The 19,051-nt window shown below is 52.7% G+C and overlaps 1 protein-coding gene across 2 annotated transcripts; it reads right to left on the reverse strand.

Moving 5' to 3' along the window:
- Positions 1-3,520: 3,520 nt before the first annotated feature.
- On the reverse strand, positions 3,521-15,552 carry LOC132654620 (uncharacterized). Of its 2 annotated transcripts, none has more exons than XR_009592264.1 (3): positions 15,325-15,552; positions 11,464-11,641; positions 3,521-5,630 (listed from the first exon to the last, which is right to left on the reverse strand). XR_009592264.1 is itself a non-coding variant. In XM_060385018.1 (3 exons), exons 2-3 carry the CDS (start codon positions 8,855-8,857, stop codon positions 5,575-5,577), a joined length of 960 nt encoding a protein of 319 aa, XP_060241001.1. In that variant the 5' UTR covers positions 8,858-11,641; positions 15,325-15,552; the 3' UTR covers positions 3,521-5,574. The 2 variants fall into 2 exon arrangements, 1 of the variants encoding a protein (XP_060241001.1); XM_060385018.1 differs by having other exon boundaries at positions 7,954-11,641.
- Positions 15,553-19,051: the final 3,499 nt, after the last annotated feature.

Genomic DNA, 19,051 nt, shown 5'->3' on the forward strand with positions numbered 1-19,051 from the left:
ACAAAGGTTCTCATGGCTTCGTTTTTCCTGTTGACTTGCTCATCAGAAATCCTCAGCAAAGCCTCTCCAGGGAGGCAGGCTGCACCCTGGCCTCAGCCTCAGCTCTGGGCCCAAGATGCCAGAAAACAAATGTTTCCTGTGCCTCCAACTCAGAGGAAGGCCGTGATGGTGTCGGCTTGCAGACTGCAGAGCCATTGGCTCAGGATGCGGAAGCCTAGTGGTGTCAGGACACACATGAGATAAGAAATTTTTTTAAAGCAATTTCAATGGCACAGGGGCAGATTCAAATGTACGCACTTCCAGCAGGAAGGCAAGCCAAGCAAGACAGTCAGCCAGGGGCCAGTACTGTGGAAGGTCACTGAGGCAAAGTTCAGGCAGAGAGAAACGGGCTAAGTAGGGTGTGAGGCGGTGTCTTAGTCAGGGCTCCTATTACTGCAACCATGACCAAAAAGCAGGTTGGGAGGACCTCCAGTGACGATCACAGTCCATCACTGGAGGAAGTCAGGGCAGGAACTCCAGCAGAAACCTGGAGGCAGGAGCTGAGGCAGAGGCCATGGAGGGTGCTGCTCACTGGCTTGCGCCCCGTGGCTCGCTCCTCGTGGCTTGCTCAGCTGCTTCCTTATAGAACCCAGGACCACAGCCCAGGGATGGCACCGCCCACAGTGGCTGGGCCCTCCCCCACTGATCACTGAGTGAGACAATGCCTCACAGCTGGATCTCATGGAGGCCTTTCCTCAGCTGAGCTTCTTCCTGAGGACTCTAGCTTGTGTCAAGTCCACGCACAAGGCCAGCCAGTAGAGCTTGTCAGCTTGACACACAAACACAAGTTAGTAAGCCACAGTCTTCCTCTCTTCTTCATCCCCAAGATCTCACCTTAGACCATAAATAACTTTAAAAGCCCATGGTCTCTACGAAAGAAACACATTACGATTTCGGTCCCTTTAAAATAAGCAATCTCTATTAAAATCCAGATCTTTTAAAATTCAAAGTCTCTCAACTGTGGGCTCCAGTAAAATACCTTACATCAAGAGGGAAAAATCAGGGCACAGTCACAATCAACTGAAAGTAAAATTAAACTCTGACCTGATGCCTGGAACTCACTCACCATCTTCTGGGCTCCTCCAGCTCCGCCTCTCCAGAACACAAGCTCCGGCTGGCTCCCCTCCTCTGCTGCTGCTGTCCCTGGTGGTCATCCACAGTTCTCCAAACTGCAGAGGTCCTCTGCTGCACCTGGGCTGCACGTTCCCCAGCAGCTCTCTTCATGGCGTCATGACCCTGAGGCTGCACTCCCCGCAGCAGCTCTCCTCATGGCATCATGCTGGGCTGCAGTCCCCCCAGCAGCTCTCCTCATGGCATCATGCTGGGCTGCAGTCCCCCCAGCAGCTCTCTTCATGGCGTCATGCCTTAACTTCTCCGCATGACCCTGAGGATGCACCTTCACCGATGGCCTCCTGGCCTCTCACAGAGCCGAGCCTCAGCTGCTCGCCACGACCTTCAGGCCTTCAGAACCAGCCCCCCGGGGGTTCTTACACAGACCATGTCCAGCTGCCAGCAGGCAGTGCAGCCTTGGCCGCCTCTGGAGCACTGCCTCTCTGTGCTCTCAGGAAAGCCTTTCCAGAAGATTTCACTTCAGTGATGCTGGTCTCTTCCTAACCTCCTCTAACGCCCAGCTCCAGCTGACCCAGCATCAGTTGTCCCAGTAACACAAAAGTTTGGATTCGGCAGTTCCGTGTCTCATTAATCACAGCTGAGTCTTCAGCCCCAGCTAAGCAAAACCCACAAAATCTTACAGCAAATGGCCTTGCCGGTCTTTAATCTTGCCTCTGAAATTCCACAAGCCGGGCCTCCATCTTCGTACTGCTCTCCACATTCTTATCTCCTAACTCTCAAGATCTCACCACTCTCCCACAGAGCTCCCACCACTCAACGGCTTTTCTAGCCGAGTTCCGGAGTCCTTCCACAATCTCCCAAACACGTGGTCTGCTCTGTCACAGCAGTGCCCACTCCCTGGCCCCAGCTCCTCTTAGTTAGGGTTTCTATGACATGAGGAAGCACAACAACCAAAAAGCAAGCTGGGGAGGAAAGGCTTCACTTGGCTCACACGTCCAGATCATAAGCTACTGGAGGACCACTGAGCGAAGTCAGGACAGGAACCCAAGCAGGGCAGGAACCTGGAGGCAGGAGCTGAGGCAGAGGCCACAGAGGATGCTGCTCACTGGCTCGCTCCCCGAGGCTTGCTCAGCTGCTTCCTTACAGAATCCAGGACAACAGCCTAGGGATGGCACCGCCCACAGTGGCTGGGCCCTCCCCCACTGATCACTGAGTGAGACAATGCCTCACAGCTGGATCTCATGGAGGCCTTTCCTCAGCTGAGCTCCTTCCTGAGGACTCTAGCTTGTGTCAAGTCCACACACAAGACCAGCCAGTAGAGGGAGCTTGTTTTCTTTTTAGTTACTGCTTATTTTTGTACCGATGCTTTCAAGCTGAGCCCTTGCTGACTGAACACCCCCCCAAACAAAATTAAGTCTTTGTTCTATGGTTCCAATGGCTTCTGAGACCCTATAGTGAAATTTACATTTAGTTATTGTATGTTTCAATTACAAAAAGTTCTATTTGGTGCCTAAAATAATTTCTCTTTATTTTTTATTTACTTGTTGGGATATTATTCTGATTTTTTTCAATAGCTAATTTAAAGTCCTCTGGAAATCCAGTGTCTGACCTTCGTGGTACTCTCCATTGATCATGCTCCCAAATTACCATCTTTTAATGCTTCTCTCTGCATCTCAGGATTAAAAACAAAAAACTAGAGTAGGTGGCATAGTGTGGAAAAAAAAACAACAGATTCTTCCCTCTCCAAGGCTCCTTTAAGAATATTTCTTTATCACGTGTGTGGAGCGATGTGCCTGCGGGCATACATGTGCTTATGTGTACCTCCAGAGGCCAGGAGAGGCCAGGAGAGGCCATCCGGTCCCCGGGGTTACAGCTGGAATTAAACTTGGGTCCTCGGCATGAGCAGCCAGTGCCCCTTGCACTGATCTGTCTTTCTAGGCTTCTTACTCTTGCTCCTGCTTGTGACTTGTGGCTTGCACATTACTGAGGTCATCTGCGTCTGCTGTGCTGAAGGTCCTTCAGGGTCTCCGCTGGGTCCATCAGCTGCCGAACACACAGTGATTGCCCTGAGCTTGTCACTGATTGCCCTGAGCATGTCAGACAGTGATTGCCCTGAGTGTGTTGGACCCACGAGTCCTTCACCTTCATCTGGAGGCTGTGTGCCTGAGGCGTGCCTTCACCCCTCTGCCTTAGCTTTCAAGTTTCACGAAAGGATAGGGCCTACGCATACACACACATTTACTCACACACTCACACACAGAGGCATGGCACCTTCCTGCCATATCATATGACTTTCTAGATCCCCAAACATTGTCACAACTTTTTCTTCATCATTTTTTTTTTTTTTTTTTTTTTTTTTGGCCAGCCTTAATTGTATCATTTTCCCATGAAATGTTATAAAAATTTCTAATTTTTTATTAAATGTGTACTGTTTTATGGGTCTTGCCTGCGTGTATGTATGTGCACCGCTGTCCTGCCCTGTGCATGCAGGGGTCAGAGGGCGTTGGACCTTGAACTGAGATGGGTATGAACCACCATAGAGCTTTTGGAGACTCCAAACTCAGCTGGGACTCGCTGACTTCCTGCTTCCAGCTTCTTTCTTGTAGGCCGAGGGGCTCCCCTCCACCCCACACTGTTTTCAACAGAGGGCATGCCAGCGTCTGCAAACGTGTTCTTATTCGAAAGCAGGCACCGTGGCTTTGCTGTGTCTGTCTCGGCAGGCTCAAATCAAAGTGAGCCTGCGCTGCTGTTTTGGCTGGTCAGGTGAGTCCTATATCTCCTATGCTGTAACAGCTCTTGCTGCAGGATGGAGTCCGAATTGGCCATCTCTGCCTGGGTTCCTTCTGGCGCCCACAGAGCCGCCTCGGGCTGAGGCATCAAGGGTACCTACTGGATACGTGGCACTGGCCCTGTTCCTCTGCGACTCTAAGACTTGGGGTCGGGGAGATGGCAGGTGAACTAATGCTCAGAGAAACACCTACAGCCTCACAGGGTGAGACCCCAAGGAGGTGTCATTTTAACTCTACAGAAAACCAGGCCTCGTCCCCAGAGCAGCCACCTCAGACCACACAGCGCAGAGAGCAGAGGCCACACCTCTGCCAGCCGCTGGTTTGCAGGAACCGTGGCCAGCAGCAGACAGGGCAAGGGGCAGAGGAGGGAACACTCTGAGCTGTTCTTACAGGGTCACACTTCCAACTTAGTCAGAAGGAGACGCCTTAGTAATTCGCAGGCTTTGATCAGCCAAAGGCTCGCCATTGCCAAACTCCAGCAGAAAGCAGATTCTCACCGCTGGATGGTAAATCCCCACCAGAGGGCATTCACGTGGAAACACCGGCACAGCCTTTCCTCCTCCTCAGGAATTAAACTCCTCATTTTAACGTGGCTTCATTTTATTTCATTTCATTTTGTGCTGGAATCACTTAGCTGCGGAGAAACACATCGCCTTGATAGAAAACTAAATGCTGCCGCTGTGAGGACCCACATGGAAGTGTCCTGCCCCCCGCCCCCCTGCTGCAATGGTGACAGCCAGGCTTAGGTGGCCATGGAACCCCAGGAAGGCAAAGCCTGGAAGACTCTCTCCTTCTCCTGGGAACAGTGAGAAAGGAAGGTGGGAAGGAAAGGAAAGGGAAAGGAAGAAGGAAAGAGGAGGGAAGGAAGGGAAGAGAGAATGGAAACACTATTAAACTACCGACCCCGAGCAACTGTGGTCTGAGCTCCGGGAGAAATTCTGGAAGCTGTGACGAACCGTGGAAACTTTGCAGCAGGGGTTTCCATATGGTTGCAGGCAAACCACTCAGAAAGCACAACTCAGAACAGGGGTCATAGGTCAGGTGAGGCTGGAAATGTCACCCAAAGGTCAGAAGACAGAGCAGCAGGAGTGCTCTGGGAACAGGGCAGGGAGGAATCCAGCTGGCTTTGTTGAGTTCCTCCAGAGCCACTTCTCATGGCGTGGCCAGCACCCTGAAACAGGCGGCACAGGTGATGCCGCCATCTGCGATGTAAACACACACCTGTTTCCTGCGGAAGAACCAGAAAGCTGAGGTCCTAGCTTGCTTCCCGATGTTGCTATAAAACACTGGCCAAAATTAACTTGAGACGAAAAGAAAATGTTTTTTATCACCTCTTACAACTCCAGGTAACATATATCATCAAAGGAAGCCAGGAGCTCTGGGCAGGAGCCTGGAGGCAGGAACCGAAGCAGGGGCCACGGAGGGACTGCTTACTGGCCTGCGCCTTGGGCTTGCTCAGCTGTTTTTCACACAGCCCAGGCTTGTCTCCATAGGGATAGCACCGCCCACAGTGGGCTGGGCCCTCCCACAGACAAGCCAAGGGCTATGGCCTCTGATGGAGGCCATCCCTCAGCAATTTCTCTCTTCCCAGGTGACTCTGCTTGGTGTCAAGTGGCCAAAACTGACCAGAGGCACAATTTCTGTGGACATTTTGGGCCTCAGTGTGACCTGAGCATCAGTCTGTGTGTCCTGCACCGCAGTGTTCTGTGGCTCCTGAGCCTCCGCAGCTTTCTGAAAGAAAGCACACATTTAATCTATCAAAAGCCAAAGAGTCTTGAATGACTTCCAACCCCCCTCTGGCATTTGCTGTGGACCTTTGTGCAGAGTGGCGGGCCACGAAAATAAGTGAACTGGTGAGGGGAGGAAAAAAATGAAACTTGGAAAAATACATGTGGGTTTTTTTTTTTTTAATATGAGGATTAAATAAAACCCATGAGTTTTGCTTTGAAGATGAACCTAGAAGCAGCTTTAATATTTCTTTGGGTTTTGGTAAAGCAAAAGCACAAAGATAAGGTGTTTTGTTTTCTTTTGTTTGTTGTTGCTTGTTGTTTTGTCTTGTTTCCTTGTTCTTGAGACAGGTCCTGTCTGTGTAGCCCAGGCAGAACTCATGATCCTTCACCTCCCGAGTACTGGATTATAGGTGTGTCTCTCATCTGCATTTTTTTTTTTTTTTTTTTTTTTTTAGTTTCTCTCTTCCCTTGCAAAGCTAAACACATTGAGGATCAAAGCTGAGCAGAGGGTTCTGAGTCTGTGTGAGCTTTGACTAAGAGATGGCTGGGGGGACCCTCAGCCTGGGGAGACCTTCATACCAGCCACACGAGGAAACCGCTTGGCTTTCTCGGGGCCTATGCTGTCAGTGGCCGCAGCAGCAGCCAGCCTTGCAGAGGGCTCCCAGTAGCTCTAGGAAGTGAGAGTTAGTACTCTCGTTGACTCTGGAGGACCCAAAGAATGAACTGCCATTTTTTCAGCCCTGTGAGCACGGGCAACACTGTTTCCCTTGAAGCCTTTTCCTCGCTGTGCCTGTAGTTTGGGCTGTTCCTCAGCTGTCAAGTCAGAGTCTGTGAGGAAGCTGAGGCCACACGGTAGCACCAACATTACCATGCCAGCCTCACACACATTCCAAGTGTGAAAAGATGAAGTTCCCTGCCTGAGCTGGACACCTGCAGCCCCGCGCTGTCTGAAGGGGAGCAACCGGCTCCTTCTTTTCAAGACTTGGCCGAGGGATGGGGGCAACTCCAGCTCTCTCACGTAGTGACCAGGAGGCTTATCTCGCAGAGCAAAGCTCTGTGCACAGACCCAGACGAGGGGGCCTCGCCTTCCACTCTGACCCCTTTGGCTCCCACAGCAACAGTCCCCTGGGTCCACAGCCATATGACAGAGAACCTAAGCTGATGTCACAGGCGCCATCTTTGTTGTGTAGCTTCCAAAGCCACCCTGAGCACTGTCCTTGAGTTGACAGGACAGAGAAAGGGTCACCCAAGGAAGGCAGGAAAAACCTTGCCCCTTTCATTGGCTGCAAGTCAGTCACATGACTCTCTCTCTGTCTCTGTCTGTATGTCTCTGTCTCTCTGTCTCTGTCTATCTGTCTGTCTGTCTGTCTGTCTCTTTCTCTCTCTGGGAGAAGGCCTGGAAATGCGGCCTAGCTGTATACACAGGAAGGAAAGAGCCGAGAGCCAGGTGAATGAGTCAGCTTTGCCTTACTCCTGGATTTCACCGCTGTCTCCAAGGCCTGACGATGCCCACCAGTGGTCCTTCCTTCAGCAGCCATGTCTCTTGCCTCACCCCATCTTCCAGCCCATCTCCCTGTCTGTGGGCTCTGCCCTTCACGCTACCCACAGCTTATGGCCATTCCATGGGTGTCTGTGACCTCAACCCAGAAGAGGGAGTGTTTGCTTGTACTTAAAACTGTGCTTACAAACCTGGGCCTCTGGGTACAGACCATGTGACAGTAGTTATTCAGGAGGTGGAGGCAGAAGGGTTATAGGTTCAAGGCCTGCCTGGGCAGCAGGGTGAGTTCAAACCTAGTCTGAGTGAGTAAGTGACCCCCTGGCTGAAACCGCGATTATTTACAAAAGGGCTTATATGTGGTGAGGCACTTGCTGGCCTGTTTACTCCCTGACAGTAAAACAAGAGACAAAACTGCTATCAAGGGCTTTAACCTGGCAGGCAAAACCTGAAAACCCAAATCAGCGTTTACACACAGGAAGCCCGTTCCCTCCCCTTTTGCTCCACAGTCTGCTGGGTGTATTCTCACTTGGTTCAGTGTCATCCCAACAAGATGGTGTCTTCAAAACAGGGTCTGGCTCTGTCTTTGGCCGGAGGGTGTCTTTGCTCTTGAAGCCAGAGAGCAGTCCCGCTTGGCTGGACTCATGGCGGAGAACAGAGCCGCAGCTCCTGAGCGCACACCCTCAGTCTCCCACTCTGCTGACTCTCTGGTCACTAAGGTGAGCAGAACTCCGGGGCCTGACCTTCCTCAAGGACGTCTGTCTTGTTTTCTCCTTCCTGAGCACCCTGAACCTGGAAGTCTCAATGCCTGGACGGGTCCCTTACTGACCTGTTAATGGCGAGTCGTGTTTGTTTGCTATGTTGCCATCTTCGTGAAAGTACGCGATGTGAGCACATCCTGTCGCTGTGTCCCGCTTCTCTCCCTTGTCCAGCCCCTCCTCTTTGCACCAGTCCCCTTTTGGGCCCCTAGGCCCGGAGAGCGAGGTTTCTGTTTCCACATCATCTGTTTGTGTGATTTTATGCATCAATATAACATCTAGAACCCACAGGGGGAAATGCCGTATTTCCATTCCTGAGACTGAATCAGTTTGCTTAATATGATTACGTCCGGTTGCAGGCAGTTCCCTGTAAACTCCTGGGCTCAAGTTCTCGGGACTCCACCGCCTTTGGGAGGGAGACAGCTGCGGAGTCCGGCGCGGGCTGAGGCGGACGAGTTTCTGCGACGCCCGCGGATGAACACAAGGGGGCGCTCTCCGAGGCCGCCGAGCACCTCGGGCGGCCGTGGGTGGAGCGGACTCGAGCCCACTAACGTGCTTTAAGACGCAGAGCGGTTCCTTCTCCTTCCTGGGCCTCGGCTCCTTGAGCGGGGGGACGCAGCGGTCCTTGCGCACTTGCACTCCGCTGGGGCACTTAGGGTGGAGCTTGGAGGACCGCGCAGCAGCGGACCTGCAGTTTCCTCGACGTGCCAGCAGAGGGAAGCAGGCAGAGCCGCCCCCGCATCCTGGCTCCCAGCGCGGGAAGCTGAGGATGGGCGGAGGACGAGGGGTTGGGACCACCGTGCTTCCTCTAGCTGCCTCCTCTCGTCCTGGCGTGAGCCGGGGCGTCCCGCATTCTTCCGGCTCCGCCCCTGGTCTGGATTCCAGCCCCGGCCTCTTGCAGCTGAGGACCTCAGGCCCTCCGACCACTGTCCTGGTGCCTTCCCTGCATTTATTCACATCCCCGTGTTTCCCCATCTCACCATAACCTGTCTCGGCCTCCTTCACCCTTGCCCCGCCCTCAGGTGCCCTCCCTCGGGGAAGAAATGATCCACGAACGCAGGGAGCTGAGTGCCATCACGGCTTCCAGGGAAGGGAGCTTGTTCAGACCTCACAGCGTCTCCGTCCTCCACAGGCCTCTGCTTACTCCTCCCACGTCCGGCTCCGAGTGGCGGGCGTGCGCCCCCCAGGAGCTGCTCCGCGTTGCTCTTGATAAGTCTCTCCCACAGCTCAGCTCTGTGGGCCTCTTCTCTTCAGCTTCCCGGCCCACCCCTCCTCACTCAGGTCCTCATCCAGCGGAAACATCCAGCCTCCGCTGAGGGGGCTTGAGCGAAAGCAGTGATTGTTAGGGACTTCCGGCACCACCCGGGGCGGACCCGAGCTGTAGCGTCAGCAGTGGGAACCGGACACAGTGACCTAGGTGTCCGGTCTCCGTGTGTCTCCGGGGTGCGCAAGCTTCAGCCTTGTTCCAAGTCACTGTCACTCAGGCAAAAACAAATGGCTGCTTCGGGTGGTCACCTGGGCTTGTGGCTGGCCATGGACCGGGTCTCCCGGCACAGTCCCTCCTAGGCCGTCATAATGGAGGCCAGACAATTCCAGGGGGAGAGGGTGTCGGTGGGCAGCAGGAACGGGCTGTCGTGCCGTGAGTCTGCGGCTTTCTCCCCTCCGACTGTAAGTGCCTGAAGGTGAACAGCTGTTGTCCTACAACCCGGCCTCAACCAGCCCGGGTTTCAGCGCGTTATTACTGTGTGTGGTGGGTACCACAGTGTGGGTGGTGGTCGGAGAGCCAGCTAGTGGAGACACTCCTCTCTTTACACCTTCCACGTGGGCCCCAGGGCTCTAACCTGGCCACTGGGCCCGCATAGCACAGGCCTTCAGCAGCTGAGCCATCTCACCAGCTCAGGGAAGTGTCTGGATCTGGGGTTCGTGGCTCTGGTACAATCCCTGATGGTGACAATTTATGAAGAAAAGAGGTTTTGTGGGTTCACAGTTGGCAAGTTGAGGTGCTGACCGTCCACGCCCTGTGTGCAGGTTCTGCTGCGGGCCTTCTTTGGCCGCATCCCCGCACAGAAGGCGGCCACCGTGGGATCGTGCAGACAGACAGGGTGCTGAGGTCTCTGCCATGCAGACAGCCATGGCCTCAGAACTTGCAGTCCGACCTCTGAGAGGTTCTGCCTTCCAGCATCGCCACGCTGAGGACCAGGCTCCCAACCACGGCAGGAGGGCTCTCAGACCAGCACCCAAGGGGAGGCGAGCAGGAGAGCTTGCGCCTAGCTGTGGGCGCTGCCATTCGCTGCCCTGAGCCAGGGCAAGTGTTTTTGAGATGCAGGGTTTCCGGCCGGATGGGCTGGTAGAGCGTGCCACAGCTCTGGCTGGCTGACCTAGCGCACCCCACCGGGTGTCAGGGCCACCACCCACATTTTTACTGCTATGTGACCAGGGGTGTTAAATATAGTTGATTATTGCTAACCCAAGTTCTGTTCAGGAACCCTGCTGCTTATTTCAAAGTCAGAAGCAGTCTGTCTTTCAGCGGGTGCACACACACACACACACACACACACACACAAGCCCTCCCTCCCCCGTGTCCTCCATTAGGATGGTGAGCTGGCAGCTGCCTGGGGCTGAGACCTCTGTGAGCAATGGTCCTCCCCAAGCAGAGGGCGGAGGGCCTGACTCTGAGGGAGGACTTCTTGAACACAAATGTACTCCTCACCGAACAACAGAGGCAGCTCTTTACAAGATGGCAGCTTGTTCCTTGGAACCATGCAGTGAAACCCAGCCGGCCTGCTGCAAAGGTCTTGATTGACCTCCTCAGCTCGGGGTCCAAGGGTTTTTGTAGTGCAACCTTGTCAAGCCTTCATGGAGTAGAAAACAACAGTCAAACGGTCACTCCAGAAGAGATGCCTCCCTTGACACCACCCTTGTCCATGATGTCACTTGCACAATTGGCCGGGGTGACAGGGTGCTCATTGTCACTTGTTCCTCCCGAGGCCACCAGTGACTACACCAGCTGTTCCTTCCCTTTCCCATCAGAAGAAAGGCTGGAACAGGGGCGTGCTGCCCCGGTGTTCAGGCTGTCAGGAAGGCCAGTGTCAATTAGAAAGCCCAGCAGCTTTAAATAACCACGAAGTTTAGGGAGCCCTGTGCATATTTCTATACTGCCTTTTGTGTGTGGTTTTCTGTATCGTGTATTTTTACAAGTCACCCGGTGTTACCCTGCAGCTGCCTGGGGCTGCAGTATATGACAGCTGACACCTGGGAGGGGGCAGGCTGAGGGACCAGGGGAGCAGGCAGGTTGAGCTGCCCTCTCCACATTGTGTGGGGTAGAGTGGGGATACACAAAAATAACCTCGGAGAGATCGGAGGGACAGCTAACCTCGGTGCAGAACCATCCCGCATTTTTAATGCATTAGCAAGCCAAAGCCGGCTCTACCCACAATGCCCTTTGTCCTCATTTCCCATTCCTTTTCAAGAGGGCTCAGAGGCTGAGCACATGCCCCAGGCAGGCTGAATCACAGCAGGATGAAGCCAGGGACCATCCTGGTCCTGCCTATGACAGTGCCCCACAGGAAAAACACACCCACCTTAAAGGAAAGGTGCTTTGCTAGCTGTGGCTGCAATCTTCTGTAACGAATCATCTCGCACTGCAAAGGTTTTCTTGGGTCTCCAAAGGGAATTTGATGGAATGCATCGGGAGCTGGGGAGAGAGCTGAGTTGAGAAAGTCTGTGCAAGCCTGAAGATCTCAGTTCAGTTCCCAGAACCTGAGTGGAAGACGAGAGAGAGAGAGAGAATGAATGAATGAAAGCAGGCCATGGTGGCAGAGTTATGATTCCAGTGCTCGGGAGGCAGAGACAGCTGATTTCTGGGTTTTGCCTCCTAGACTAGTTGCTGAGTTCCAGGCCACCAAAGCAAGGCTTATTTGTTTATTTAGTATTTATATACTAGCACTGGGAATTGAACAGGACCTCAAACACGCTGGTAAGCTCTCACTGGATACTCAGTGGTGAGTGTCCACCCTTTCTGAGGTCACATAGCTGGACATGACGTGCTTGAATGGTTTGTTTGTGGGTACAGAAGCCTGATTACTCTCACCACAGACATGGATTGCAGGGATCAAACTCAGGCCCTCCGGCTTGCTGTCAGACTCCTTAATTTGACAACAGTAAAGGGTGTCTCCCCTCCGGGGACCAAAAACTAACTCAGGATCAAGTGAAGAGCACCCCCGAGCTGCCTCTGAGAGCACTGCTGTGTCCGACTCCATGGCAGCCTCGGCTCTGAACACAGTGCCCACTGCCCTGTACGTGGCATCCTGCCACCCCGCAGTGAGCCCCCTGAAACTTGCTGCTCGGACCCGACACCGTCAACTCCAGTGTCTTCACTGCATACACAAAATGTTAGGCTCTCGTGCTGTGGGGAAAACTGGTAAGGTTTTCCAGCCATCGTTCTTCGGCATGTGAGAGCAGACTAGTGTGTCCTGGGAAAAACACTAGTGTGTTCTGGAAAAGCAGCAAGGCATCCATCAGCATGCAGATTTGCTGTTATCTTTGTAAGTGGTGAAATGATATGTATGCAGTGGTAAAATTACATGGACATCAAAGACGTGCTTCACGCTATTTGGGGCCTGCGCTCGCCGGAGACAGATGCCAGCTCTTTACTTCCAGGGAGGAAACTCAGGTCCTTGGGCTTCGTCAGGCTCCCTGATTCAGTCACCTCACTAGCCCTACAAAGGACTGTTTTAGAATATATTCCTTTATGGTTTATTATCAGTAATTGCCTAACTTATAAGCCCACCTTATATACCTGTATACCCACGGTTGTGTAAAAAACATCAGGTGAAAGGGTCGTGGGTGAAAAGTCCAGGAAGCCTTGAAGTAAAGCAGTGTCAGGTGTGGGAAAGGGGTGGGACAAGACACTGACACAATCCTGCTGCCACAGCCCAAACATCAGGGACCCCCTTGAGCTCAGGTTGACCCTGCACCCCGTCTTCCTTGGGAAGGGGCCCAGTGACACCTCTTGCTGTTTGCAGCCAGTGTCTGTTCTGAATAGAAATTTAATCCGCAGATAAATCCAGCATATTAAGAGAACCAAGGGCCGAGAGATGGCTGCTGGTGCTCCTGCTGTGGCAGCACAGCCGGCAGTCCCAGTGCCAGACAGCTGGGCAGCAGGGTCCCTGGAGGCCACTGGCAGGCCCTCCCAGCACACACAGCAAGCTCCGGGTCCACAGCAAGCTCTGTGTGTCAGTGAGCCCCATCTGACACACAGGGCGTGTGATCAGCAAAGGACCTCACCATGCAACTAGCTTTTCTGCAAACAGCTTGAGGGACACATCTCTTCTTAGAGGCAAAAGCAGAAGCATGGAGGGAGGGATGCATCAAGAGGTTGGAGCAGTAGGGTTGGGCATCATCTCCTCCTTTGCACTGTTTCTTTCTGTCTTGTGTTCCAGCTTGAATCTGGCCTTCAGGCACCTAGACCCACAGTGGGGTCAGCTCTGCCCTCCACTTCCTTCCCACTCGGCCACCAGCCTCACTCCCAGCTCTGGTGCAGTCCAGAGACCTGGTAGTTCCTGCCTGAGAGCCAGCGTGAAGGAAGCCAGCTGGGGTTGTGTAGATGTCATGAGTGTTCACATCTGAGAACAGCCCATGTGTTAGCCTCACACCATTCTACGCACATGCCACTGGCTTCCCTGGAAACTTGCTCCTGGCAGAAATGGCTCCTCGGAGAAATCACAGCAAAGACAATGAAATGAATGGCCTAGCCTCAAGCACGGCACAGAGAACCCGTCTCTGACAGTCCCCTGAGAAGACAAAGCTGAGTGATTTTCCATTCTTCCTTTTTAAAACATCTGAAACAGGTTAAATCATGTTCCTTGGCGACTGGCATCTGTGGAGTTGCCATGGCTACAGGTGCACCTGGAGACCAAGGCTCTGAGCTCAGGAGCTGAGCACCCAGAAGACACATCCATCTCTTTTTGTCACAACTGGCAGGAAGCTGAAGAAGAGCAGCACTTCCCGGCAGGTACAGCCTGTGGACACACAGCAGGTGTGGAAAGCGAAGCCACAGCCTGCTTCAAGTTTGCTCCCTGTCAGCAGCCAAGGCCACGTGTCCACACTCATCTGTTCATGCTCAGGTAGCAGAGGCCACCTGCCCTGTGCCACCAACTCTGCGTGAAGAAACTGCTCAGACCTCAGGAGAGCTCCTTGGTAAGAGATGAAAAGCAGTATCTCCTGCTGCCTGCTCTCCTACAGAAACTCTGTGAGTGCGGGGTCAGTTTTGTGGCTCTTGGAAGTCACACTTGAAAAGGTTAAAAGAAACTACTGAAATTGCATGCATGCATGTATGTATGTATACATGTATGTTTGTTTGTAGCCTAGTCTGGCTTTGTACTACCCATCCTCTAGTCCCAGCCTCCTGAGGGTCAAGATTAAAAACCTGTGCAACCATTCCTGTCTACAAAATTAATTTTAGTGAAGTATATTTAACTCAGTGTTTATAAAATACGCCATCAGCCTGTCATTGTGGGGTTCCCACCACAGACGACTCCTCAGACACAGGCTTAAACCAATAGAAGTATTAGTCACTGGTGACTACACTGGGTGCTGGGGGTCCCAGCGCAGCCTCAAAAGAAAACTCCATCCTGGGTTGATGTCTGGAAGTGGAACTACAGATGCCAAAAGCAAGGTTAGTGCATCCATACACTCTCCCAGAGCTGTGGACTGTGATGGATTGGGTCTCTGTTTTCACTTTTGGCAGTAGCACTGTCTATGTGCCAGGTTTTATGTCCTGAATGGTACTTCCATCATGGAGTCAGTCATGCTAAGGGCTGGGGCCTGTTACAATGTAATACAAAACCAAAACATTTTCCATTATTTTTTTTCCTGCTAAATCTGTACATTATGTTGGTTTTGTTTTGGTTTGGTTTTTAAGACACTCTTACTCCAGTAGCCCAAGCTGGTCTAGAATTTAGATATAGTCCAGGCTAAAGTCCCATTCACGGCAATCCTCCTGCCTCACCCTCTTAAGTACTGAGATTACAACCATGAGCCACTTCATCTGACTTGTCTCTCAATTAGCCATATAATTTATAAGTGGGTTATCAATATTGAGTATATACAAAATTTACAGTTTGAAACCCTGGTTTATGTACTCATGTGAATCCAAATATGAAGTGTTTAGATACAAACCTTAAATTTAGAAAAATCAGTGTTCTTTTCCCTTCTCACTGGCTACACTGCAGCTGCCGGTGACACCCGAGTTGCCCGGATCTCAGGTTTTAATCCTCAAAGTGCTTTTGTTCCTGCGCAAGGCCCTGGCCGGTGAGCCCTACCCTGTGGCACAGGCTCTGTCAAAGCCTGGTCTCCACACACCGGGGTCACCCACGCGCCCAGGCAGCTTCAGGGCGTTAGAACATTAGCTCTTGGGCATTCAGGGCACAAAACAAACTCACCTCATTCCATCTCATTCTGATGTTGGCCCTATGGTGGAAAATATCAAGACCAAAGGACACTAAGAGTCCAGGGCCCGTCATTTAGCCTTTTCTGTGGAGCTGAAAACACCGGCCTCAGTTTGTACATCTCAGTTGTGTGAAAGGACAACCAGCTTGACGCCGCCTCCGTCCTCCCCATCATCTCTTGACCAGGTACATGCGCTGCTCATGTACCGAGCACAGGGTATACCCAGAATGCACTGCTCCTGTACTGAAAGCACGGGGTGTACCCAAAATGCACCGCTGCTGTACAGAGAACACGGGGTGTACCTAGCATGCACTGCTCCTGTGCCGAGAAGACAGGGTGTACCCAGAATGCACCGCTCCTGTACAGAGAACACGGATACAGAGATATGCCCAGCATGCACTGCGCCTGGACCGAGAGCACGGGGTGTACCCAGAATGCTGCAGCTGCTCAGGGCAGTGGCACCCAGCGCCCCTGCCTGGCAGCTGCCCAGCCTTCTCCTGGTTCCCACAGCGCCAGCACAAGCCTGATTTCTACCTCCCTGACGACTCCCGAGCCTTCTTTGATTAGTTCATTTGAGAGGGTTGAGCAGAAAGGTGTCTTTTTAACAGTCCCACAGAGTCCTCACCCAGGGCTGCTGCAGATCCCAGGCAGGAGAGCGCACGGCCGCAGCGCACGGGTCGCTGTCCGTGGTCCTGAACAAGGGCCTCAGCAAGTAGTCGCTTCTGCCTTACCTGATAGCTTCGGATTCCCAGCCTGAAAGAAAGACAGGGGTGTGGCCGAGACCTGCAGATCTCACCGCCAGCAAAGATTTAGGCATGGGCAACGAGTTTCTGAAAACCCTCTAGGAACACAGGAAATAATAGCAAGTATCCACAAGTGGAATTACACACGATTCAAAATCTTCCTTGCAGCTAAGGAAATGAAAGAGTGAGGCAAGCCACAGAATGGGAGAAAGTCTTTGCCAGCCTTGTTTCAGAAAGGGATAAAATCTAGAATACATTAAAACTCAAAAAATTAAGTCTCCAAATAATCCAATTAACAAATGACAAACAAACCCAATAGTTCTCATTAAAAGAAGTGAAAATGACTAATAGGTGCATGGAAAATACTTAACTCCTTCAGCCATCACGTAAATGCCAATCACTCTGCTTTGGATCTCATGTCACCCCAGTCGGAAGGACAGTAATCAAGAACCAATGACCGAGACCAGACGCAGTGGTGTGCACTTTTAGGCCCAGCCCTAAGGTGGAGGAGGCAGGTGGGTCTCTTCAGTCTGAGGACAGCCTGGTCTACAGAGCGAGTTCTAGGACAGCCAGGGCTACAGAGATTAAAACAAGCAAGCAAATTCAGGCGAGGAAGGGGGAGTAAAGGTCCGTGTGCTATCCTGGCAGGAGCGTGTAAGCCAGTGCAGCCAGGACAGCGATCACTCTGGACTGGAAGCTCCTTGTATAACAAAAAGTAGAACTGCCACCGGACCCAGCTGTTTGTACTCTCCTGGACACACGGCAGAGGGCATCTGAGTCCACACACCACCGGGCGTGCTAAAACACAGCTCACACAAGTCGCTGTACAGAACCAGCGCAGCTGGCTGTCAGCAGAGGTGTGGACAGACAGGAAAGCATGTTGTAAGCACACAGCTCAGTTCTAACCAGCTACAGCAGAGAAAAAAACTATGCCACTCACAGGGAGTCAGTAGAGCCAGAGATCACTATGTTAAGAGACATAAACCAGACACATATCATATGTTTTCTTTCACATATGTGATCTAGCCCCAAACACATGACCTGAAAACACAAGCAGAGGAGTTCACTAGAGAACATGATGGGTGGAGGAACGAAGACATGGTCTGGAAACCCCAGAGCGAAGTCCATGACGCTGCACAAGCCTGTACAGACAGCTAAGAAATTAAAACAAGCGAACAAGGGAGATGCTAGCAGAGGCTGTGGCGGCGGATGCGGAGCCCACTGGGCGAGAGGAGGCAGAGAAGGTGCGCTTCTGTCCTCCCAGGGCTTTCAAAGGACGAGAAATGAAGATTCCAGCCGGTCACTGCTGAAACCCAGTGAGTGTGCTGACAGGGAGGGGCTATCTGTGCACAAAGCGTGTGCAAGTTCTGCGTGCACAGCCATGAGCAGGAGTGAGCGAACACCAGCTCACTCACCAATGCTCACACTTGACACGGAGCCATGCCGCCGTGTCCAGCTTCGTTCAGTTTGTATTTTCTCTCCGGCTAAAAAGTTGTTTGCTTTCTACACCACAGCGTAACACAGCATACTAGAACTTAGAGCCCGTGACTCACAGGGTGGCTAGCGTGCAAGTTTTGTGTGACTGCCACACAACTGGAGAGCGTGGCCTGGGGTTCCGCCCACCTGCTCACACCCAGCACACCTTTTTCAGGTCTGTTACAGTTTGAGTGTGAAGTGCCCCCCACAGGCTCGTGTACCCTTCCCTGCTGCACTGTTTAGCTGGAGGAAGCTGGTTCTGCAGTGGACTGGGTTGTGAGGGCTGTAGCCCACCCGGTCCCTGTCCCGTCTCTTCTTCCTGGTCTGCTCAGATGTGAATAAACATCCAGTCCTTCTGCACTGGGATGGGCGATTCCCTCAAACCGTGAGCCGAGGTGATGCCCTCCTCCCTGTGCTGGCTCCTGTCAGGTGTATCTTGCCATAGGAGGGGTTTCCTCCCTTCCCCAAGCTTCCAGAATAATGGCTCATGAGACGCAGTTATTACTTACAAAAGCCAGGCCATATGGCTCTCTCTCCCCTGACTAGCTCATAACGTAAAATAACCCGTCATTCTAATCCACCTTCTGCCGTGTTCTGGCTACCTGGGCTCAGGCTCCATGCATCCATCTTCCTCACATCTTGCTGGCTCCAGTCTCACACGTCTGGCTCTATCTCAGAATCCCTTCTGCCCACCAGATGTCCGGCCTCTTTCCTGCCTCAGCCATACATGGGCCATGAGATTTTTAACTGACAGGAACTGCAACACACAAGAGATTCCCTTTAGTCCATAGGACAGCAGATGGACAGGAGTGAGCCACGAAGAAAGAGTGAAAGGGAAACCGTGAAACCAGAGGCTCTAAAACCGGTGTGCTAGTCTCTTGCTTCAAAGGAAAGGTCTCCTCTTACACTTTGTGCACACACATACAGTGCAGGCTAGAGGCCGCCTTCAGGTGTCTTCTTCACTTTCCAGCTTGACACACTGTCCTTCACTGAGCCTGGAGCCACTATTTCAGCTAGACTAGTGACAACAACCCCCGATCCGCCTGCCCCTCCCCCCCAATGCTGGGATTGCAGGTGTGTGTCTCTCTCTCATCTGGATTTTCATTCGGATGCTGGGAACTGAACTCTGGGCAGGTGAAGGCCAGGAGCCTTTGGAGAAGCGTTCCTCAATCCATCGCCTCTGCTGCAGGCGATGGAAACAGACAGCCACAGAAGATCAGCAGGGCCCATCCGGCCCCTCCTTAATAGTTCTCAGCCCTGGCCTCACGTTAGAATCACATTATGGCTTTAGAGGAGAGAAAGGGCAGCTGCACCCACCACAGCCAGTCAGATTCAGGTGTGTGCCACCATCACTCAGGGGGCTTGGTAGCTCTGAAGGACACTCACGCTCCAAGCTGGTGCTCCTAGCCCAACGGACAATGCCAAGATCAGCCGCGGAGCGGTGTTTCTGTGCTGCTCCTGCAGACGTGCCGGACTCCTCATCCCTGCAGGCTCCTGTGGC

This window comes from Meriones unguiculatus, chromosome 6, assembly GCF_030254825.1.
Source record: "Meriones unguiculatus strain TT.TT164.6M chromosome 6, Bangor_MerUng_6.1, whole genome shotgun sequence".
Lineage (NCBI taxonomy): Eukaryota > Metazoa > Chordata > Mammalia > Rodentia > Muridae > Meriones > Meriones unguiculatus.

What these genes read in the sequence shown, in the direction of transcription:
- LOC132654620 (XM_060385018.1), bottom strand. Translation starts at nt 8,857, where the DNA reads ATGGGGAAACACGGGGATGTGAATAAATGCAGGGAAGGCACCAGGACA. An exon ending in ACACGACTCGCCATTAACAG is followed by an intron (nt 5,631 to 7,953) that starts GTCAGTAAGGGA and finishes GCTTTCTTTCAG; the next exon opens with AAAGCTGCGGAGGCTCAGGA.